A 25516-nucleotide genomic window follows, 5' to 3' on the forward strand; every position below is an offset into this window, starting at 1 on the left:
TTTTCAACAGGATAATGACCCAAAACACACCTCCAGGCTGTGTAAGGGCAATTTGACCAAGAAGGAGAGTGATGGAATGCTCCATCAGATGACCTGGTCTCCACCGGTCTCAACCCAGTTGAGATGGTTTGGGGTGAGTTGGACATTTTTTGTCCATTAAAATAACATCAAATTGATCAGAAATTCAGTGTAGGCATTGCTAAAATGTTTTAAATGACTATTATACCTGGAAACTGCTGATGTTTAATATCTACATAGGTGTACAGAGGCATATTATCAGCAACCATCACTCCTGTGTTCCAATGGCATGTTGTGTTAGCTAATCCAAGTTTATAATTTAAAAAAGGCTAATTGATCTTTAGAACACGCTTTTGCAATTATGTTAGCACAGCTGAAAACTGTTGTTCTAGTTAAAGAAGCAATAAAACTGGCCATCTTTAGACTAGTTGAATATCTGGAGCATCAGCATTTGTGGGTTCAAATATAGGCTCAAAATGGCCAGAAACAAATAACTTTCTTCTGAAACACGTCAGTCTATTCTTATTTTGAGAAATGAAGGCTATTCCACGCGAGAAATTGCCAAGAAACTGAAGATTTCATACAACCCTGTGTACTACTCCCTTCACAACTGGCTCTAACCAGATAAACTTGGATTAGCTAACACAACCTGCCATTGGAACACAGGAGTGATAATGGGCCTCTGAACGCCTATGTAGATATTCCATAAAAAGTCATTTATAACATTAACAATGTCTACACTGTACATCTGATCAATTTTATGTTATTCTTATTAATGGACAAAACATTTGCTTTTCTTTCAAAACGAAAACGTTTAAGTGACTGTAAACTTTTGAACGGTTGTGTATATGTAAAGAAAAAAACGGTACAAAAAAAAGATAGGTGTCCTCCGAAGTGGGGGGTGATGGAAGGGTTAATAAAAAAATCCCCAAATAAAAAATGGTTTTCATAACTTTGTGCTAGCTGGGAGGCCTACTCGGCATGGCTCATCTCCTCCCTTCTGACCCCCATCGCTGGGCCTGAACAATGATCCGTTCTTTCACCCTAACTCTCAGTTAAGTGTGCAGTGTGCAGGGACTGGGCTCCTGCAGGGCCTTCCCCTGAGATAACACAATTGTAGGATTTAGCAGAAGGCCTCTCCACACCTCTCCCCTACTCCACTGCGTAGGTAATTATCTCTTCTGCCCTAGCCTTACCTCTGGTCCTGACTTTGGAGGGGATGCTGAGGCCCAGCCTACAAAGCCCGGGCCAAGGGCCCTGGTCTAGCTATAGTGCTTCTGTCTCAACCAGCAAGGCCTGGCTGACAGCTGATGGATCTCCATCTGAAATCTCTCCACATGAACTGTGTCAACAGCAAACTAGTGTACAGTAGTGAGTATGTGACTATGACCAGCTGTTTTTCCTGACTGTAAGACCTGGTTAGGGAAAAAGCTCTATACACTATAGGCTACATTTCCTAGTCAACTGACCTGGCCATGATAAACTGTACATTACACATTGTATAAAATATATGAAGCTATACCAGCTAACACATTTGGTTCCCTGGAAGTTGTGGAAACACATGTTTTTGGTTTCCCATTGGTTCTGGGAATTGAAGTCATACGTTTTCTTACCAGTAAAATCATTTTTTAGACATTCCGATAGCGGAAGTGAACATTTTGCCTGTTCTGGGAATGTACATTTTTCGGTTGCAGGGAGGTACTGAGAACGTTTGACTATGTTTCCCTAAAAGGTTGCCTGGGTGGTTTTATTAGCGTTCTGAGAATGGAAATTCTAGGTTATTTGAAGGTGTGGCCAATTAGTGGGTGCAGCCAACACACTTAATAAGAGAGTATGCTGAGAATAGAATGTATATGTTTTTGAATAAAACATTTATTGTGGTTTTTACATTCTTTTAAAGGTTGTTCAAATAATGTTATTTAAAAACAAATAATTTTACATTGGGAATGTTCTCAAATAGTTCAAGAATGTTAAGAAGCAAAGTTCTTCTGTGGGAATTTTGGTACTCCAGCATAACGTTTCCTACAGGTTTGCTCATAGTTCTATTTAAAGTCATGTTCTCAAATTATTATTGTCACGACTTCCACCAAAGTCGGCTCCTCTCCTTATTCGGGCGGCGTTCGGCGGTTGACATCACCGGCCTTCTAGCCATCGCCGTTCCATTTGTTTTGTCTAGTTCCCCGCACACCTGGTTTACATTCCCTAATCACATTGTATATATATTCCTCTGTTCCCCCACCATGTCCTTGTGTGGAATTGTTTTGTTTCATGTTCAGTGTGATGCTCCAGGCTGGTTATTACCCCCTGGGTATTCTTGTTTAACCCATAGGAGGTTTGATTATTAACGTTCGTTTTGTGACTGTATTTTGCCCATTTCTCTTTTTGCATTTCGGCTGGAGGTTTGACGCAGTTGCGTCCGTTTGTTGTGCTTCTGCCCTAATAAAGAGTGCGCCTGATCACAACTCTCTGCTCCCCTGCACCTGACTTCAACACCAGTAGTGCATACGCTGACAATTATTGCTAGAACATGAGCAAAATTGAAATAAAAATGTAATTATGGAATGAAATACCAGGAAAATGTAAAAAATGTGTCATGTTCCTGAAATGTTCTTAGAATGTTCCAAAGCCTGCACCATTCCCAGAAAGTTGTGAGAAGGTTCTGTGAAAAATAACCATAGGGCAACCACATTCTCACCAAGCTCCAAAAACATATGGTTCTCAGAACTTTGTACTAGCTGAGTATATAACCTAATATCAAAATATAATTAATTGACATGATCATTCAAAAGCAGGACACCTAGCATACTGTATTTGACCTTTAAAAGCTATTTTAGTTAACACTGTGGGTGATCTCATACTTTGGCCAGATGTGATCTCTTCACATTTTAACTGGTAGCACTTTTGTTCTTTCTATAATTGTCTAAAAAGGTCAATGGGCATTTGAGAGACACATGGAAGGTGTTCATTAAATGTACCAAGAACATTGACTGTCTTTTTAATATATCCACCCAACTCTTTTCACCATCAGGAACAGTTTGATACAAATCCCTAGTGCTCTAACAGACAGTAGATATTGCTATTGTGGACATTTTCTCTGGATCGTCCCAATATTAAATCCATTAGGGCATTAAATCAATAGCAAGCCGTTGTGCAAGCTACAGTTGGCCATCAGAGTTGCTTTTTTGGAGAGAATTCTGAGAATTGGCCAAATCATTTTTTAAACAAATTGGATGAGGAGAATTAATTGTATTTTCCAAACTGATGAACCCAGGTCCGATTGGCTGGCTCTTATCCTAACATCATGCAGTCGGCATCCTGCTCTGCAGAACTATATTTTTCTGAGTGCCCCTGGTTGAAAATAACATACTGTAATTGAAATGAGTGTCCTGGTAATTCTTCATCCCTCCCTTTATTTATGTATTTTCTAATCATATAATTGTTGTTCTATTTTTTTCCCTACAGCATTTTTTCCCTTCATCAATTTTTATTGCCTGCAGTGTGCTCTATGGAACAGAGGGAGAAATTGGAAGTCAATTTTATTAATGGAAAACAACAATTACGTCAACTCCCTCAAAGTTACCTTTTGTAATTCACTTGTAAATAAAGTCAATGTCGTCTGGCTGGAATGTTGCTACCGTCCCTTTCTGTGAGATTGAAACCATCTCTATCATTTCACCACTGGCGTCATTGATATCTAACCACTCTGAAACACACTTAAGCTACACCCATTTATGCACATGTACACACACGCACACACGCACGCACCACAACCACAAAATGACTGCTTCAAAGTGCAAAATGTAATCTCCTCCCTTATATGCTGAGAGTAGTAAACCCTTTTGAGAACAGGCTGTCGATGTCTTATTGTCATCTGCATGTGGGCCTTGACATACACATAGGGCATATTGCCTCTCGGCTTCAGCTCCATCTTTTATGATACCAAGAGGGGATGTGTGGAGAGGAGGTACACCAGCAGAGAGAGATGACAGATTACTCTATAGTGCAGTTTATAGGACCTGTGGGTCAAATGGCACAAATAACCAGCATTGGTTTAATTAGTAGAATTTGACACTTCAAACAATGAAAGGAAAGTTTGGAGGTAATGTCATGTCAACTACTGTAGCGTACTGTACATATCCAAAGCCTCTGCTTTTGGCATACAGTGGCTTCAAAGTTCCCACATAAGTGCAATACTAACAAGAATATAATAGCATCGTTTTCGATGCTCATCCACCATTTTCACGTGGAAATACTGATCTTTCACAGCCATTTATACCACCAGCTGGATAAAATGATAATTCAATCTTAATACTCTAAAGAGACTCTCAAAGACTAAAGAGGTGTCACCAGCTCAGGAATGACATTGAAGTGTTTTCACTTTTGAGGAGTTTGTGATAGTTGGCACATTATAATACCAATCTTATGACAAAAGCTCTCTAATGAACTCTTAACTCGGAGATGATAATTGCTCTTGGAGGATAGATTTCAGTTGTAGTACACTTTAAAATAATCAGCCACTTTGAAATAATGTGAAAACAATAGCTTTAAAAACACACCATGAAATAGCAGCATTTGAAAACTCATCTCTTTCTCCTCAAATCGTATCATCCTGAAAGATACAGGCTGTTCATCTGCCTGTCACATATCAGTTGGATGACAAAACGTTAGTCTTCCAAGCAACAGAGGCCAATACAGAGGTTGCATGGGAATTAAGCCCTTTTAAAACCTATTGATTCCCTTTGAGCGAATGGCAGGGGGAACTTGAAAGCGTTTATGACAGACAGAGTAATTCTCTGTATTCAAACAGCATTTAATGATCCCTTCAGGGAGGGATGCAGTGGTGTGGTTAAAAAAGAGCTCCGAATTGCTGATGCAATTTTATACTGGAGGTAAACTACATACATTAAAAAGGGATAGCTTGTCTCAGAATCTTGACCCTCTTACAGTGGCTTTCATCACTGTCCCAATGGGAGCTGTGGTATATCTAAGGCACGGTTGATGATGATTATTCATAGGAGGAAAGTAAGAGATGATAACTGTTGACACAAATGATTCCTTCAAAAGCAATCAGCTAATTTCTATGTTTGTCTACTTTTCTATCTTTGCGACCTAATTTTGTTGTCACTCAAAGCTGATAATTGCATAGCATTTACGGTCACTATTTTAATCTTTAATACAGTGTGTGAACGAAGTATACCCAAGCCAAAGAATATACTTCTGTAATTTAGTTAATCAAATCAGCAGATACGTAGTACCAGTCAAAAGTTTGGACACGGCTTCTTTATGTTCTATTCTACATTGTAGAATAATAGTGAAGACATCAAAACTATGAAATAACACACATGGAATCATGTAGAAACCAAAAAAGTGTTAGGCAATTCAAAATATATTGTATATTTCAGATTCTTTCAATAGCCACTCTTTGCCTTGATGATAACTTTGCACACTCTTGGCATTCTCTCAACAAGCTTCATGAGGTAGTCACCTGGAATGCTTTTCCAAACCATCTCAATTTGGTTGAGGTCGGATGATTGTGGAGGCCAGGTCATCTGATGCAGCACTCCATCACTCTCCTTCTTGGTAAAATAGCCCTTACACAGCCTGGAGGTTTGTTTTGGATCATTGCCCTGTTGAAAAACAAATTATAGTCCCACTAAGCACAAACCAGATGGGATTGCATATCGCTGCAGAATGCTGTGGTAGCCAAGCTGGTTAAGTGTGCCTTGAATTCTAAATAAATCACAGACAGTGTCAGCAGCAAAGCACCCCTACACCATCACACCTCCTCCTCCATGCTTTACGGTGGGAACCACACATGCGGAGATCATCCGTTCACCTACTCTGCGTCTCACAAAGAGACGGTGGTTGGAACCAAAAATCTCAAATTTGGACTCATCAGACCATTGACAGATTTCCACCCGTCTAATATCCATTGCTCGTGTTTCTTGGCCCAAGCAAATCTCTTCTTATTATTGGTGTCCTTTAGTTGTGGTTTCTTTGCAGCAATTCGACCATGAAAGTCTTATTCACGCAGTCTCCTCTGAACAGTTGATGTTGAGATGTTGTGAAGTATTTATTTGGGCTGCAATTTCTGAGGCTGGTAACTCTAATGAACTTATCCTCTGCAGCAGAGAACTCTGGGTCTTCCTTCCCTGTGGTGGTCCTCATGAGAGCCAGTTTCATCATAGCGCTTGATGCTTTTTGTAACGGCACTTGAAGAACCTTTCATAGTTCTTGAAATGTTCCGGATTGACTGACCTTCATGTTGCATTTTAACAATGGAATGATGTCTCTTTGCTTATTTGAGCTGTTCTTGCCATAATATGGACTTGGTATTTTACCAACAGGGCTATCTTCTGTATACCACCTCTACCTTGTCACAACACAACTAATTGGCTCAAACGCATTAAGAAGGAAAGAAATTCCACAAAGGCACATCTATTAATTGAAATTAAATCCAGGTGACTACCTCATGAAGCTTGTTGAGAGAATGGCAAGAGAGTGCAAAGCTGTCATCAAGGCAAAGGGTGGCTATTTGAAGAATCTCAAATATACAATATATTTTGAAGTGTTTAACACTTTTTTTGGTTTCTACATGATTCCATATGTGTTGTTTCATAGTTTTGATGTCTTCACTATTATCCTACAATGTAGAAAATAGTCAAAACAAAGAAAAACTCTGGGATCAGTAGGTGTGTCCAAACTTTTGACTGGTACTATATATATATACTATATATACTATATAGTATATAGTATATATATATATAGTACCAGTCAAAAGTTTGGACTATATATATATATATAAATTCTAAGATGTCTGTTGTATCTTCTTAGCCAAAGTTATTCATACCAAGTCCTGAAAGGCCACAGAGCGGTAGCATACTTCTGTCCTTGCCTAGCACTGTCACATTTGATTCAACTAATTAACAAATCAACACCTGTATTAGCTAAATTAGGTGTGCTACTGCTGGTCTGGAACAAAAGTCCACACATACTGCAGCCCTCCACCACCAGGAGTGAAGAACACTGTTCTATATAATGTATAAATGGAGTGCTAACATTATATATCATAACTCCATACAGAGTGCCAGTAATAGAGTCTGAGCACCAATACATACATGAGCTTAAACCTTTCGTGCTATTAGTCAGCATGCAAGCCTTCGCTTCGATCAACACTAGTCAGATCTTCCCTACTGATTGAGAGGACCAGGATGAATTGTGTGGGTAAGTTAAAATATAATGACGCTTACTGGGTTTGAACAACACTAGCAACATCAGTCTTGTGGGTTTGATTATTTCATGGGCCACACACGCTACAGATAAAAGTCTCTGGTAACCTGTATGACCATATTATTATCATTAGGACAAGAGACCCAAGACCAAAGTAATGGAAGAAGATCACTGAGAGCGGAATTGTGGATTAAATTCGATTCCATCTCTGTTTTATTAGTCAAAATAGATTCAAATTAATTTTACAAATCGTGCAAAACTCCCGAAGAGGTGTTTTTCCTAAATGGACTGGAGACTGGACTGACCCCGACCTTAACCCCCCCAGCCAATGTAGCCTCCTGTAGTGAAAGTACGGAAAGAGATACAGTTGGGTATGTTTACCTTGCAGATGGAGCTTGCTCTCTGGGCTCTGCAGGAGGACGGAGCTCACTGAGTCCAGATTATCATAGCTGCTGCATCCCAGCGGGCCCGTGCGAGTCTCTGTCACCTGCAAGAGAATCAGGACAAAGATTTCAGGAACAGTAGGGGCGAGAGACACTGCGGTGTGTGTGGATGTGAGTGTTGGGATGGGGGGTGATCATAGAGAAAATTGTTTTCATTACGATTTAACTAGACTCTGAGTAGAGATTTACACATGTAAATCATCAAGCACGCATTGATTTCATTGAATGATTGGAACGAATGTTTGTATCATGCCTTTGTATGTCAAGCATTATTATATTTAAAAAACCGAAATTGTACCTACACACTGAAGAAGGATGCAAAGCCGAAACGTCAGTGTACGCTATTCCCTGATGCAGTGAAAATAATAAAATAATAAAAAATTGAGGTCAACTTTAAGCAACATCTTTTTGAGTGCGGACCCATTATACCTTGTTTGTCTGAATTTGCAGGTTTAATGAACCAGCCAAGGTACAGTACCAGTCAAAAGTCGGACACATCTACTCATTCAAGGGTATTTCTTCATTGTTACTATTTTCTACATTATAGAATAATAGTGAAGATAGCAAAACTATGAAATAACACATATGGATTCACAAAGTAACCAAATAATGTGAAACAAATGTTTAAGATTCTTCAAAGTAGCCATCCTTTGCCTTGAAGACAGCTTTGCACACTCTTGGCATTCTCTCAACCAGCTTCAACCATGCGAGCAGCTCATAAATATCTTAACTTCACCTGTGGCACGCTAGCACATACATGTTCTGCGGCGCTGAGCTAAGTAAGCTGTAATTGGGCCAGAGCACATCAGGCCTTTCTAAGCAGCACTTTTATAAGTACCTCCTTTTTATATCCATCTGTGACGTGTACCATGACCGGCTTATTAGACACATTTTCTTTTAAGGAACTTTAAAGGCTTTGTTTCCTTTCAAAAGAGGTGAGACGTTAATGGACTTTTTTCAAACTGTGCCTGCGCCCCACTTTCTGCTAGAGAATAACACTTCCCTTATAAAAGTCGCAGTAGTGGCCTCTCTCCCAGCCCAAACTTCAATCTATGGCATAATTAGGGTAGTCAAATGTGAGGGTGCTTTTAGTTCCGACTACACGTCTGACTTTAAGATTTTTTTTAAAGAGAGTGCTCTTGAAAAGGGTGCCTTTTCTTCCCATTATGAGATGACCGGCAGTGTACTTTCACATGATTCCAAGAAGCCAGATGAGATGCTACTAAGCAAAGGAGATTAAGAGAAAAAAAACTCTTGGCATTAACCTCAAATGAATTTCACTCAGTCTTTGGCTTGGTTAGAAAACTCTAAGCTTGAAGGTGGGGGGTTGCGTTAGCAGCTTGCATGAAGTCCAATCTCATGTGAATAGGGGTTATCGAAGATGTGGGAAGAGTCAAATACTTCATAGTGAGCAAAGAGCTACAGATATTGATACAATTACATTGACATAGAATGCAGTGATGGGTAAATCGAATCATCAAATCACCAAGTAAAATGTGTTTAGAGTCCTTAAACCTCTTTCCCACTTCCTGTTCAGCCAACACTACAACACTTTGCGATTGACAATGTGACAACATTTTCCTGTCTTTAATGTTGATTCAGTGCCAGATGACAGGTTGACAAGCAGGAAATGAAACAGATGTACTGTATATCCTGGCGTCACCCTCTTATGGGGTAAAACTTGAAACCAGGGGGGAAACAAAGTGACAGGCTCCTAAAAACCCACTGGGCATAGACGTCAATTCAATATCTATTCCACATTGGTTCAACGTAATTTCATTGAAATGACCTGGAAACAACATTGATTCAACCATTGTGTGCTCTGCAATAACAGAGAATGCAATTGAATAGTATGCTTAACATTGAATAGTATGCCCCTTCCTGTCAAAGGGTAGATATGCTATGTTCTGCAAAACTATGACTGAATCAGAGCACAACGGACAACATCATTTTTTTTATCTTTTCAAAATGTAACTGTATGTAAAGGTAGGTATGCTTGCAGCAGCCATACCACTGCAACTCTCCACCACTCCAAACTCTAAAATGTCACAAAGCTACAGTAGAGTTATTGACAGAAAAGCCCAAACAATACATTTTACAAGCTCTCTGCAGCCTTGCATAACGTTTCGAAGTAGATTGATTATTGTGCTTGCCTAGCCTATCAAACAGTGGCATCTTGATGGGTGCTGACAGGGTGCTTTTCTCCCTTTTGTTGTTGCTTATCACAGAATAAATGACTTTCTGGTTGTATTGCACACACATACACAGACACACGCACGCACACATGAGAATGCAGAAAATACAATAGACATTTTACCTCGATCAATGTGTGCAATAGTGGATCACATCCAAGAATCATATTGTCAAAAGGTGGAAAGACCTATTCAGGAAAAACAGATTACCATCCTTGATAATCTGAATGCTCAGTAGGATATCAGGCAGTTTCTCTCCACACAGACACACTATCTCTGAAACACACATACGTACAATATTGAAAAAAAATGTCATACAACGTAATAAAAATACAAGGAGTAATCAAAGAGCTGAAACAGGCCAAGGAGGACTTAGAGGATCTGGATTGTTAAGCGGAACACAACTCAGAACCCCAGGGGGACCATGCTGTTTCGTAGTCCTAACTACCACGGCCCTAGAACACACTCTTTGTCTCTTCTCTGATCTCCAAAATCCCGGAAACCTAGAATCACAAGCATATTTGGATTATAATGACAGGACGATAACATTGTTCCTATGTTCATTCATTTTTCGATTTTTTTTCAATGCATTCTCAATTTCTATTCAGAGTAGGATAATTGATTTGTGGGGTGCATTACATCCTATCCACCTCTTCTCATTTAGATGGATCCCACTACCGGTTAGAGCATATTTCCTGTCAATTATGTGCATAATAGATTGCTAAGAGCACGTCACACTGGAGACCTTAGGAGCATTGACATTTCAACATGTTATGTAATGGGGATGAGTGACAACATTATGTTCAATACCCATTTTGTTGAATGACATCACCATCTATTTTTAATTAACACCAATTGTTACAATTTGTATGGTGTCTGTGAATCATAGAGCTCCAGCAAACTTTATGCACTGTTGCAGTCCTATTCCAAATTTGCAATTGTACATTTTTCCCTCAAGCACCAATTGTGACAGAAAAAATATGGCTCCAATAAGACTGGCTTTAGGAGTTGTTGCAAGCTTGCTGAAGTTCAGGAAATTGCTCGTCCACGCAGTTCATATCAAATTTGATTTATCATGAGCCGAAATGAGCCGAAATGTTTTCTTAAGAGCCCTTCCCAACAATGCAGAGAAAGTAAAAATGTTAACTACTACATTGACACTCACACAAAACCCACACACACACCAATACAACACAAACATACACACAGATACACTTTCACACTTATCACATGATGTTGCTAATCTTCTTATTCTTACTCTTACTATTATCCATTCTGATGCCTAGTCACTTTACCCTGCCTTCAGCCTATGATGTGTGCATGTGTGCGTGTGTGCGTGTGTGCGTGTGCGTGTGTGTATGTGTTGTATTGGTATGCATGCGTGTGAGTGTCAATGTAGTGTTCGTGAGTGTGTATCAGAGGAGGCTTGTGGGAAGAGCTATAGGAGGATGGACTCACTGTAATGGCTGTAATGGTGTGTTTATAGTGTGTATATACTGTATAGTCTTGTGAGTGTGCGTAGAGTAGGTGCAAGATAGGGTCAATGCAAATAGTCTGTGTAACCATTTAACTATTTAGCAGTCTTATGGCTTTTTAGCAGTCTGATGGCTTGGGGTTAGAAGCTGTCTCGGAGCCAGTTGGTCTGAGAGATGATTCTCTGGTACCGTTTGTCGGATGGTAGCAGAGTGAACTGTCTATGGCTTGGGTGGCTGAAGTATTTGGCAATATAAAGCAAAATCAACTAATCATTCCTTCTTCCTCCATAACTCTTTCTTTCTGAGAAATATGTCATTAACTACTAGCGTTTAAGGGCATTGGGGCCAGTAACCGAAAGGTTGCAGGTTAGAATCCCTGAGCTGACTAGGTGAAAAATCTGTCGACGTGTCCTTGAGCAAGGCACTTAACCTCAATTGCTCCTGTAAGTTGCTCTGGATAATAAATGACTAAAATGTAAATGTAAAATTACATACATGTACATGTACTGTATATTGCCAGGTCACAATGTGCTTGTAATGTCAAGAGGAAGTAACTTGCCTCCTTCACCAACAATGAGCCCACCTATAGCACGCATGGCAGCCATTTTGTGCTGCACACCTACACATCAGTTGTTGCAGTGCAGAGGTGAGGAGGTTTACTACTGACAACACAGCCCTTTGTGTTATAGCTACAGTAAGATAATCAAGGCACAGTTATGAGCATCATTTATTCTCAAAGTCCTGAAGACATCTAGCGCTGTCCTTTAACCATATTTGCTGTTGCACAACTCTACCGACTGCAGACAGGATTAAAATGATGGTAGCCTGAGAGAAGGAGGGAATAGATTGGGGCTTGAGGGAGGGATATATCCAGTATGATGTAGTGTCTTCATCAGGGGACTGCTGCCACTGCAGAGCTTTCTTAATCTGCCCATCACCTGCCACTCGCCTAATGACTTTCTATTTCTGGAAACATTAAAATTAAGGGACATGCTCACCAGTAACTCTCTGTGGCTGGACACATCTCTGAAGGGACATTCTCCCCAGTAACTCTCTGTGGCTGGACACATCTCTGAAGGGACATGCTCCCCAGTAACTCTCTGTGGCTGGACACATCTCTGAAGGGACATGCTCCCCAGTAACTCTCTGTGGCTGGACACATCTCTGAAGGGACATTCTCCCCAGTAACTCTCTGACGCTGGACACATCTCAGAGGAAGTATGCTTTTGGAATGTAAAGGGATTCCATGAAATTTAGTAAGCGGTAACTTCACTGTATCACATGGCCTAACAGCACAACTCATGAAATGTGAGGTGTTTTAATTGTGTTCCGAGCCTACATGGAAAGGTAACAATTGGTAACATTGGTAGTGCTTAAACTGAGTACCAAGATTGAATAATAATAAGGCTGCTTCAAAATTCAAATGCCTTCATTAGGCCACACCCTCCTCAACCAACCAATCAAAGCCTAGTTATATTCACACCAAAAAATCTGGGTTAAATAATAGGGCCTGTTAATTTTAACACCTCAGACACATTTTGCTCCACTCTACTCCAGAGCATTGGGGACCACAGAGGTGGCAATCACAAATTAGAAACAGGATCCTGCTGCATCATCAGTAAATCTGCATATTGAATCCTGGTGTAAATCAGGCCAGCAGAGTGACTCCTCAGGGAAGTGACCTTGTGGGAATACAAGCCAACGTCACACAGCAGCAACCATATTCCTCCCCACCCCTGCATAATTATCCTGGAGCTTGGTAACAGAAGAACTGCCTGCTGGTAAAATTGTAATCTTTCATTAAAACGCTTTACTGGGCATCTTCTTTTCCTTCTTAAATTATCCACCCCTCATAGGTAGCTATTGGGTCCTGCTACACCAGGGATGCGGGCATCTGAATCATGAGGGGCCGCAGTGATTCGGGGGTTTGTGTACCCACATCCATACCCACATATGCAGTCATTGTCGCCCTAGCCTTTTGGGGGCCATAAGCAACATTTTGTGGGGGGGCCAACCCGGGGGGATACCCAGTGAAGTTACCTCTTATTTTGTAAAAATTTTAAATATATATACATTTTATTTTCGTTTTATTTAATTAGGCCACCAATAGCCCATCCCTGCTGGGCTGTCAGTAGCCCATCCCAGTGCTACCCAGAAGCACATGCCTCCTCCTTTTCATTTGTCACAGCAGGGTGTTAGTGCCATGCGCAGTTCTTCTTTGTGCTGTTTATCTCTGATTTGGGGTATTTTACAGGTTTAGCCAATATGCTGTGTCCCAATTATTTGTTTCTTTGCCCTGCTGAGGCATGGGTGGATGAAAAGCCAAATTAATGGGTAGCCAGGGTACCAAACACAATGAAAGGTAGTTGGCTGAGGGAATGGTGGGGGTAATGGATGGGTTGACCTATAGATAAATACTGTGGTCTGTTGAATAGAAATATGGATGGATGGATGGATATTGCTGTGTGTATTTAATTGCAAAAAGCAGTAGAATAAAGTGACAACTTTAGTTGTGTAGGAAGTGAAGAACTGTTCTACATTCCAGGAGACAAATGAAGTACAGGAATCCCCCCCATATGATCACATCACTCAGTAACCTCAGGTCAGTCTGCCTGTAGCAGCTGTGTGTGTGTGTGTGTTCTCTTTCCCCTTAGATTTATTCCATTTAAAAGCTGATGTTTAAAATTACTGAGCTCCCTTGTTCTCTTTTAGGGCTACTGAATTATAGTTATCATCGGGCCTGAAAATTCGAGCCCGTCTTACCCAAGTTTGGTGACCTGAAGCCTGAGCCTAGGACCGGTCCAACATCACAGAAATGTAATGAGCCTGAACCTGAACAAAACCCCTTAAAACAGTATATTGATTTAAACTGGTGTTGAGAACAATGCAGCAGCAGAGTGAGAAGACGAGGAAACAGCCCTTGTCTTAGAAAAGCACGGCGAGAGGAAAACTGGGCCCGTCAGCACGGCTGAGAATGAGAACTCTACACTGAATCAAGAGAAAGATGTCTCAGGAAGTACACACATTTCACTACGCACACATTTCACTACACACACTTCACAACTTCACAGCCCCGACAAGAAACTGCCGGTTACAGAGACACTTTGGCCCAAAAACCTTGTTTGTTTGAAACGATGTTATTAAGCCACCCATAGGGCTGTGAACTTTTTAAGGCCAAAAGGAAAGGAGGTGATGGTTGAGGCTTCTAGGCTCCAAAAATCAATTGGTTTGGGCAGATAAATTCCTGTGTGGGGTCTTAGAAAAATAACAAGTCCACGGCTTGCCCTGGGCGTCACCGGGGCAGGGGAAATAAGTCTTCGTTTTGATTAACGTTGGCATGTTGCTGGAACCTCTTAAGCAGTGCTAAGGCTTGAGGAGACGGGGGGACGGGCCAGGGATGAGGGCTTGATAAATATAGCCAGGCTTGGCAGATCAGTGGATGCTCTCAGGCCATCCCAGCACACACTTATGCCTGTACACACATACACGCACGCACGCGCACACACACACACGCACACACACACAAACACACGCACACATTTTCCTACTCTTCATTTTTCTCCTTCTGCCTCACCAAAACCTATTGAAGTGTCTGGGGCACGTCCCCCCTCCAGCAAGAGGTATCAGGACAGAAAGAGTGTCAAGGCCAGAAAGATCAGGGCTTACTCTAGACATATGACAACACAAACAGTATTGTGTGTGCATATATGTGCACTTGCCTGTGTTTGTATGCGAGATAACATGATAAGATGAGGATAAGAACAATTCTGAAAGGGAAATTAAATACCACAACTTACCTGTATATACAATAGTAACTTCCAGGTCTTAAAACTCACATTACATTACTGCAAGCAAACCAACAAGTAAAACGGCACTGCAACCAAACTCAACACTGCAGTACTATACGGTAAATGTGCTTACTCGCCAGACAGGAAACATCTTAGATTTGGACTCTATTGATGTCTTTGTGCCTGTGTTTTCTCCATAGGCCGCAGCATCTCACTGTGAAGTTGGACGCACAGCTATATTAAATCAATATCGGAAGTGCAGGGCCTTGTTCTCTGTGTTTATAGATCCAGGCTGTGCTTCAGACCCAGCTTCCTCTCCACGTACAGATCGTTGTCTGTCTGCTACGTGACTGCAGGATCAGTCGCTGACTTTACTTCTGCCGTTACCTCCTATTTATAGTGGGATAGATAGACCAACCAGTGATTTTGGATGGTATTATTTCTGACAAAGCGTAGCAGTTTCAATAGTATGTGTATCAGCCTTAATTTGTGTGGGCAGTAGCCTCAAACTCAGCAAAAAGAGAAACATCGCTTTTTCAGGACCCTGTCTTTCAAAAATCATTCGTAATAATCCAAATAACTTCACAGATCTTCATTGTAAAGGGTTTAAACACTGTTTCCACATGCTAGTTCAATGAAGCATAAACAATTAATGAACATGCACCTGTGGAACGGTCGTTAAGACACTAACAGCTTACAGACGGTAGGCAATTAAGGTCACAGTTATGAAAACTTAGGACACTAAAGAGGCCTTTCTACTGACTCTGAAAAACACCAAAAGAAAGATGCCCAGGGTCCCTGCTCCTCAGCGTGAACGTGCCTTAGGCACGCTGCAAGGAGGCATGATAACTGCAGATGTGGCCAGGGCAATTAATTGCAATGTCCATACTGTGAGATGCCTAAGACAGCGCAACAGGGAGACAGGAAGGACAGTTGATCGACCTCGCAGTGGCAGACCACGTGTAACAACACCTGCACAGGGTCGGTACATCTGAACATCACACCTGCGGGACAGGTACAGGATAGCAACAACAACTGGCCAAGTTACACCAGGAACGCACAATCCCTCCATCAGTGCTCAGACTGTTCGCAATAGGCTGAGAGAGGCAGGACTGAGGGCTTGTAGGCCTGTCGTAAGGCATGTCTTCACCAGACATCACTGGCAACAACGTCGCCTATGGGCACAAACTCACCGTCGCTGGACCAGACAGGACTGGAAAAAAGTGCTCTTCACTGACGAGTCGCGGTTTTGTCTTACCAGTGGTGATGGTCGGATTCACGTTTTTCATCGAAGGAATGAGCGTTAGTAACAGTCAGTATCTACACCGAGGCCTGTATTCTGGAGCGGGATCGATTTGGAGGTGGAAAGTCCATCACATGGTCTGGGGTGGTGTGTCACAGCATCATCGGACTGAGCTTGTTGTTGCAGGCAATCTCAATGTTACGTGTTACAGGGAAGACATCCTCCTCCCTCATGTGGTACCCTTCCTGCAGGCTCATCCTGACATGACCCTCCAGCTTGACAATGTCACCACCCAAACATTCTGAGCGTGATTTCCTGCCAGACAGAAATGTCAGTGTTCTGCCATGGCCAGCGAAGAGCCCGGATCTCAATCACATTGAGCACGTCTGGCACCTGTTGGATCGGAGGGTGAGGGCTAGGGCCATTCCCCCCAGAAATGTCCAGGAACTTGCAGGTGCCTTGGTGGAAGAGTGGGGTAACATCTCACAACAAGAACTGGCAAATCTTGTGCAGTCCTTGAGGAGGAGATGCACTGGAGTACTTAATGCAGCTGGTGGCCACACCTGATACTGACTGTTACTTTTCATATGACCCCCCTTTGTTCAGGGACACATTATTAAATTTCTGTTAGGAACATGTTCAGTTTATGTCTCAGTTGTTGAATCTTGTTATTTTCATACAAATATTTATACATGTTAAGTTTGCTGAAAATAAATGCAGTTGACAGTGATAGGACATTTATTTTTTGCTGATTTTATATATTTTTGTCAAAACTGATTTTTTATTTTGTCACGGTTTACTTTTGGGAATCAATGCAAATGGATTTCTGTGATACTGTTGTCCTCCTAAATTCTAAATTCGGTCTGTTTTTGTCACGACTGTTGTTGGAATGAGACCAAGGTGCAGTGGGGTGAGCGTACATTCTAATTTTTATGTTATAAATGTCACCAACAAAACAAGAAACAACCAAAACAAATGTGAAGCTGACTAGGGCTATACAGGCCCCTAACACAGACAACTACCCACAAAATACAAAAGGCTACCTAAGTATCATTCCCAATCAGAGACAACGATAGAATCAGATTGAGTCTCTGATTGAGAACCATACCCGGCCAAAACATAGAAATACAAAACATAGCATGCCCACCCCACATCACACCCTGACCTCACCAAATAAATAAATAAAATGGCCCTCTAAGGTCAGGACGTGACAGTTATTCTCTTTCTTTTAATACACTCTTTTTGTTATTTTCTATTGTCTTCATGTGGTTTACTTTAGGTATACTGTATAATATGGAGTGTTTCTTATCAAACGCCTGAAGGACCAATTGTTCCTTCCACTTAAATAGAAAATAATATCAACATATTGTTGTAATATATTTGATGAAATTAATGTGATGAAGTGTTTCTTGATTTGATAACTTTTCTGCCTCACTAAATAAGCTATATTTGCCCTCAGTTGACACAGTCCAATCATGATATATGGTGAATGTAATTGTAGTGTGAGACAGATTAAATGATTAATCAACAATACTTGGCTTTGAGTGGGCACATTCTTTGATGTCTGATAATTGAGGACAGGCACATTCAGACGCACGCGCACGCACACGCCCATGCACACAAGCACACGCACACATACGGACACACACACACATTTCCTAATATTCCAATATATCCCACATACACAGTCCAACATCGGTACCACTAAGAGATAGTGCAGGTTTGTCAGTCAAGAAGACAGTCAGGACAGGTCTTCTCTGGCTCCACACAGTGTGGCTGGTTACAGTGGCTATACTTATTCCGTTGAGAATGTGCTGTGTGTGCTTCTTCCCTCATCGACTCCTCGCCCGGCCCTGACTCAGCAGCCATTGTCAATTCTGTTTAATTTTGTCATGCTTGACTTCCTGCTACCCAGAGTCCTGTCTGCCAGAACCTCTTCATCCGCCTGTCACTTAGGACAACAAAAAGATGACAAGACACTCTCTCCAGGGGGCTAGGAGGGGGCTGGAGGAGGCCAGAGGTGTGTGTGTGTACCTGAATAAGATAATGTTGGTCTTGTTAAAAAACCTTGTTAATAAAGATCACTTGTGGGAGCTGCAAAATGGTGTTGCTGACATTATCCCACTTTTTAAACACATTCCTTTTATATCCATATCCTGTGGGAAACATTTGAACATATTTAAATACTGTTTTTTTTGTGTATAGATGGCATACCTTGATGGCATTGGTGGAGATCTGGATCTCATGGAGTTTCCGCATGGTGCCATCTCGGTCGATGAAGTATGAGGATGCCAGCTGGTGCAGGGCCTCCACATTCTGAGTGGCGTTGACCAGCTTTCTGTCCAGCTTGTTCTTGGCCATGTACATGGTCAACGCCTCCTCGCCTACAAGGAAGACAGGAAGTGGGACTTGTATTATGATACAGTAAAATATGATACCATTGTTGACTTACTCTTTTCCTTGGTATCATCATTCACTCATGTACAGGGGCTTGCGAAAGTATTCACTCCCCCTTTCCTATTTTATTACTTTACAACCTGGAATTAAAATAGATTTTTGGGGGATTTGTATCATTTGATTTACACAACATTGTGAAACAAACAAGAAATAAGACAAAAAATGAAAACTTGAGCATGCTTAACTATTCACCCCCCCAAAGTCAACACTTTGTAGAGCCACCTTTTGCAGCAATTACAGCTGCAAGCCTCTTGGGGTATGTCTCTATAAGCTTGGCACATCTAGCCACTGAGATTGTTGCCCATTCTTCAAGGCAAATCTTCTCAAGCTCCTTCAAGTTGGACAGTTTCCACTGGTGTACAGCAATCTTTAAGTCATACAACAGATTCTCAATAGGATTGAGGTCTGGGCTTTGACTAGGCCATTCTAAGACATTTAAATGTTTCCCCTTAAACCACTCAGGTGTTGCTTTAGCAGTATGCTTAGGGCCATTGTCCTACTGGAATGTGAACCTCCGCCCTAGTCTCAAATCTCCGGAAGACTGAAACAGGTTTCCCTCAAGAAATTCCTATATTTAGCGCCATCCATCATTCATTCCATTCTGACCAGTTTCCCAGTCCCTGCCGATGAAAAACATCCCCACAGGGATGGTGTTCTCTGGGTGACGAGAGGCGATGTGTTTGCACCAGACATAGCGTTTTCCTTGACGGCCAAAAAATTCAATTTTAGTCTCATCTGGCCAGAGTACCTTCTTCCATATGTTTGGGGAGTCTCTCACATGCCTTTTAGCAAACACCAAACGTATCTTGTTTTTTTTTTCTTTAAGCAATGGCTATTTCTGGTCGCTGTTCCGTAAAGCCCAGCTCTGTGGAGTGTACGGCTTAAAGTGGTCCTATGGAAAGATACTCCAATCTCCGCTGTGGAGCTTTTCAGCTCCTTCAGGGTTATCTTTGGTCTTTTTGTTGCCTCTCTGATTAATGCCCTCCTTGCCTGGTCCGTGAGTTTTGGTGGGCGGCCCTCTCTTGGCAGGTTTGTTGTGGTGCCATATTCTTTAATTTTTTTTATAATGGATTTAATGGTGCTCTGTGGCATGTTCAAAACTTCAGATATTTTTTTATAACCCAACCCTGATTTGTACTTCTCCACTACTTTGTCCCTGACCTGTTTGTAGAGCTCCTTGGTCTTCATGGTGCCGCTTGCTTGGTGGTGCCCCTTTGCTTGGCGGTGTTGCAGACACTGGGGCCTTTCAGAACAGGTGTATATATATTGAGATCATGTGACAGATCATGTGACACTTAGATTGCACACAGGTGGACTTTATTTAACTAATTATGTGATTTCTGAAGGTAATTGATTGCACCAGATCTTATTTAGAGGGTCCATAGCAAGGGGGTGAATGTACAGTATATGCATGCACAACTTTTCAGTTTTTTTTTTTTTTTAGAATTTTTGAACCAAGTGATTTTTTTTCATTTCACACCATCAATTTGGTCTATTTTGTGTATGTCCATTACATGAAATCCAAATAAAAATCGATTTAAATTACAGGTTGTAATGCAACAAAATAGGAAAAACGCCAAGGGGGATGAATACTTTTGCAAGGCACTGTATGCACACTTTGTTGTCCATCAGTTGCTAGTTAGGCACCAAGTATTGAAGTACTGAAGTTTCCAAGCCATCTCCATTAAATTCACTGTAATCATAATTCTACTTTGTTGAGGGAAATAGTACTTCCTACGATTGTGATATGTTGATGTCCCACCTAACTATCTTAAGATGAATTAAGCAATGGCTATTTCTGGTCACTGTTCCGTAATGTCGCTCTGGATAAGAGCGTCTACAAAATGACTAAAATGTCAAATGTAAGTTAGTTCTAAAGTGACTATTACTGCCATTTATGCATCAACATTTCACTAAAAACAGTCTATGTTTCCTTAATAATTCCAGATGATGTGTTTATAAAGGTTGAAATGGATACGGGCGTAAGTGAGTGGATTGCTTTCACACCGAGGGAATGACCTTTAGTAGTGAACATCCTGGCACCGCAGGGGAAGAAGTGAACACCCCAGCAGAAAGCCCTGAACCTTTACACAGCAACAAACAATGACTAACGCCTGCTAGTTAAAACGACATAAAGGTCATTTGAACAGCATAAACAGCAAATGTTTCCTATAAGCCAAGTTATCTGGAACTCATTCAAGAACATGTCACATATATTCACAACTCCCTGCATCATGATTGGTTATTTGGCCCTTGGCTATGCATTTGGATTGGTCACTTAGCTTGTGATGGCTTTGACCGGGGGCGGCATTCAGGCCCATGTCTCATGCCTGGTTGGACCAGCAGTACCATGGCGTGGGAATATGACAGACCCATTCTCGCCCTGCTCTTCCCCGGGGGATGGCCTACTGCATAAGGATAATGATACTACATTAACTCTCTATCGCTATAGCTTTGCCCCTCTCCTGTTTATCCGAAAGTAGGTCTACTGTACATAAATATGTTATTTTACTGCTCTTGCCCCAGTGAAGTCAGGCCCAGCTAGATTTTATACTTGTGGGTGATTTTTTTTTAATAAGAAATACATTGTCTCACATTTTACTGGGGCAGCTCTTTGACGATGTGCCTCAATAATGACTAAATTGATTCATACCTATGGCTGAGCCTTTAGCCTTCTAAAGCTCTGTCTCAGTCTATGGTCAATGACGTTTTGCCATTTTTATGTATTTACAATATTGCCAAACAGGGGCACAATTTTATTGGCTACTGTAATGAAATAATACAAGATGATGGATATATAAAAGCGATACACGAGGGGAAGGTATCGATTTACCTGTATATCATTTAAGCACCAGTGCCTACTGGTGCTTAAAAGCAATGGAATTGCTTGATATAGGTACTCTACTGAGGAGTTAATGTTACCTGTGTGTGGGTTACTGTATATCTTACAGGATATATTACATTCTATTATTATACTGCACAATGGCAAGATGTGCACTTCCAATAGTGTCTGCATACATATGAACCAAAACACATGCAGAGTAAAAGACAGATGTGCAAGCAAACATACACATGCTACATCCGCATACACTCATGGACACACACAGACATACACACTCCTTTTAGCTCATAAAGTGAGTCTGGCGAAGAGAACACTGTCTTTTCTGTATTCCTTTATCACTTTAGATACAATAGCTCTGGGCATTCAGGACAGCTTTCAGTACATTCCTGTAATCTGGGTTTATCAGATCACATAATGGTTGTCTTTATTAATATGCAACCCAGAGATTGAAATGAGTGACTTCTCGGCGATAACGCTCTGAAATGCCTTCAAGGTTAAAGATGATCTGGTGATAAAAGAGAGAGTGTGTGTGTGTGAGAGAGCAATAAATAAAGAGTAAGAGAGAGAAGAAACCGTAAGAGAGAGAGAAAGAAAACAGCGAACAGAGAAAAAATAATTGTAACCTGCAAAATTGCAATCAGTTCTGTGTCAATATTCCCCGAATCTATCATCAACCTTTAATCACATGTGCATTTCTGGCAGCAGTGAATCATCCTGCTGGGAATGGTTTTATTTTGAACATATTAATACTTTACCTTAGTATCATATTTCGCTTCAATATCACATTGCAGAATTCCATAATTAGTGTGTTAGTGTGAATCACCTTGCAGACTTGTACTTGATATTGCAATTCTAAACCTCTGCCAATGAAATCCCCCACCCTTGCCTTAACTAAATTATTAAACAGACTGTTTGACATTCAAGTGAAGTCTCAGATTTATACAGAAAAGATAGCTTTCTATAGGATGAGCTCCTCAGTGACAGTTTGATATACCAATGTTTAATGAGATAAAACCACGTCTAATGAGATACAACTACGTCACATGTTATCTTAACAGGACAGAACCATGAGAGGAAGTGCAGCTTTTAGAGGGGGTAGCCATTCAATTATGGCAAGCCAGGCATAAGCTCATTTGACAGTCAAAACCACCAATTTACCCATTGATATCGCATCTACATTTATTTCCCATCAATTCCCTATCAATAAGCCATCAAAAAAGTGTCATGGACATTAACAGCACTTTGCCTAAATAAGGTCACAGGGAAACAATTTGGTCGAACCAACCACAATCAGGAGTCATCAACTGGCTGCCCGGAGCCAAATGCGTCCCACAAGCCATTGTTGTGGCTCACCAAGGGTGTCTTAATAAAGTAGAAGTAGATATATACTTTCTTACCTCCCAAGGTGGCTGATATGAGGATGTGGGTTCCATACTTCTTGATGATGGTGTCAATGAACTGCTGAGTGGAGGGTCGTCGCCCTAGCAACCGGACACTGCGCTGGAAGTCCGGCATAAGTGGCACGGGGTTCCGGATCAGGTCCCTCCTCTCGATGGCAGTGTTCCTCACCTTCCAACGCGCAAACTCCCTACAAGGAAACCAGCATAGGAAAATGCTTATGTCTTTAGATATTCATCAATGGTATTACGACAACCATTTATGCAACAGCAACAAACCGCACTGGGGACAAGATAGGTAGATGAGCAAAATTGAAGGTCATTTTACAATTGGCACCCGCTATAGCAAGCATCTTCCCTGTTGACATAATATCATCAATGCCATACTTGACTAATGTCTAAAATGGCAGTTACTGTTCACAATAGCTACTGGCAATGTTAAGACAAGAGTGTAAGTCAATTGTGATCAGATTCTTATTGAAAGGGAAGATGTATCGCCATCACTAAGTAAGATTTTTTTTTAAATACTAGCAGCACATGGCACCATGTAATGACAATTAATTTGCATTTTTTTATGTAACCTTTATTTAACTAGTCAAGTCAGTTAAGAACAAATTCTTATTTACAATGACAGCCTACCAGGGAACAGTGGGTTTTTACCTTGTCAGCTCGGGTATTTGATCCAGCAACCTTTCGGTTACTGGCCCAACACTCTAAACACTAGGCTACCTGCCGCCACAGCTGGCTACCAGTTTTCTGCTTGAACTTCCAGTGAACATCATCTCACGCCATTGAATCACCATGTTATCTAATCAAGGAAAACGCCTGGCTGTGGGCTATCTCTGATTCTCTGTAGGTCCTGATTGTGTGAATGATCAGCATTAAACCAAACCGCTTTTGCCACGGGCCAGATCTGGGTCCTGCAATCAGGCAAAACTCCTGATCTCTAATTGAATCACAATCATAGAAGAACCAATATTCTCATAGACATTTGAATTACACTAAAATGTCTACTATAGACATCCAATTTCAAAACAAATCAATTCTGTCCCTATTGTGTAAATTGTGTGGTCCAATAACTGCAATGGGAATGCTGGTCCATCATTACCCCAAGGCATGGCTGGGGAAACAACTGAAAGAGCTACGTGATTCCACAAACAAGAAAAGCATAGCATTCTACAACTATTACATTGCAAAGTAATCCAGGTGTTATTCGGAATTATTTCCCAGATATTCATTTTAACAACAGCATAGCTATTACATAATCAGCCTTTGCCATATGTGTTTTACGCAGTAGGATTAGGGGCATCTCAAATATAAATATCCATCCAGCTATAATTCTTTATTTAGTATTCTTTGTCTGAAATAACCCCCCTGGCAGACCAGTTGTCCTTTTAATTACCATGAGACAGCTTGCAGTTTGCATGTTTAGCAACACAGGCCCGCCAAGCAATTCTTACACTTTGAATGGCGGGGAAGAAGGACAATGTTAAAATAAAGATGTCAATTGGCAGCTTGAAGAGGTAGGCTAGGTACAGTATCCACTTATAATTTTGACACGTTGGTATTCAGACAGGTTCGTAAATCTCATTCAACAGGTCAGATCCTTCAGCAATGTAAAAGGATTTTATAAGAGATTGCATTAGTTTGGGAGACACCACTGCCCCTTTATTCAATGGTGAAGCAGGGATTTTTGTCGCATATACCCTATCATACTCATGCAAACACACACACGCACACACACCTGCACGAATGCACACACAGACAAAGTAGCTGCCAAGCAAACAAGAAAATGTCCATCCAGAGGCGGTGCTCTCAGCGGATGGTAATTTTAATACAGGGAAACTGAAATCCGTCTTGCCTAATTTCCACTAGCATGTCATCTGTTGAACTAGAGAAGAAAGAAAAAACCCTAGATAACCTTTACTCCACACACAGAAACGCATAGCAAGCTCTCCCTCTAACCTGAACTCTATCCTCCTGAATCCTGCTTACACGCAAAGAACTCAAACAGGAAGTACCAGTGACGCGCTCAATACGGAAGTGGTCCAAAAAAGAGGATGATGCTAAGCTACAGGACTGTGTCGATAGCACAGACTGGATTATGGAGACTCATCCGATGACATTAAGGAGTTTACCACATTGTTAACCGACTTCCTTAACAAGTGCATCGACGAGGTCGTCCCCACAGTGACCGTACTTACATATCCCAACCAGAAACCATGGATTACAGGCAACATTTGCACTGAGCTAAAGGCTCGAGCTTCCGCTTTCAAGGAGAGAGGACTCTAATCTGGACCTATAAGAAATCCCGCTACAACCTCCGGCGAGTCATCAAACAGGCAAATCAGCAATACAGGACTAAGATTGAATTCTACTACGCAGGCGAAGATTGAGTCGCACTACACTTGTCGGATGTGGCAGGGCTTGC

General features: G+C 41.3%; 1 protein-coding gene across 1 annotated transcript in view; it reads right to left on the reverse strand.

Moving 5' to 3' along the window:
• Positions 1-1062: 1062 nt before the first annotated feature.
• LOC115123062 (BMP/retinoic acid-inducible neural-specific protein 1-like) overlaps positions 1063-25516 on the reverse strand; it is a 103335-nt gene continuing 78881 nt past the window's right edge. The window contains exons 3-7 of the mRNA XM_065018107.1: positions 23086-23276; positions 18604-18773; positions 12357-12581; positions 7630-7735; positions 1063-1118 (exon numbers count right to left, since the gene is read on the reverse strand). Of these exons, the coding sequence (XP_064874179.1) occupies positions 1063-1118; positions 7630-7735; positions 12357-12581; positions 18604-18773; positions 23086-23276 (748 nt within the window). The remainder of the gene's footprint in view (positions 1119-7629; positions 7736-12356; positions 12582-18603; positions 18774-23085; positions 23277-25516) is intronic.

This window comes from Oncorhynchus nerka, linkage group LG4 (assembly GCF_034236695.1).
Source record: "Oncorhynchus nerka isolate Pitt River linkage group LG4, Oner_Uvic_2.0, whole genome shotgun sequence".
Taxonomy (NCBI): domain Eukaryota; kingdom Metazoa; phylum Chordata; class Actinopteri; order Salmoniformes; family Salmonidae; genus Oncorhynchus; species Oncorhynchus nerka.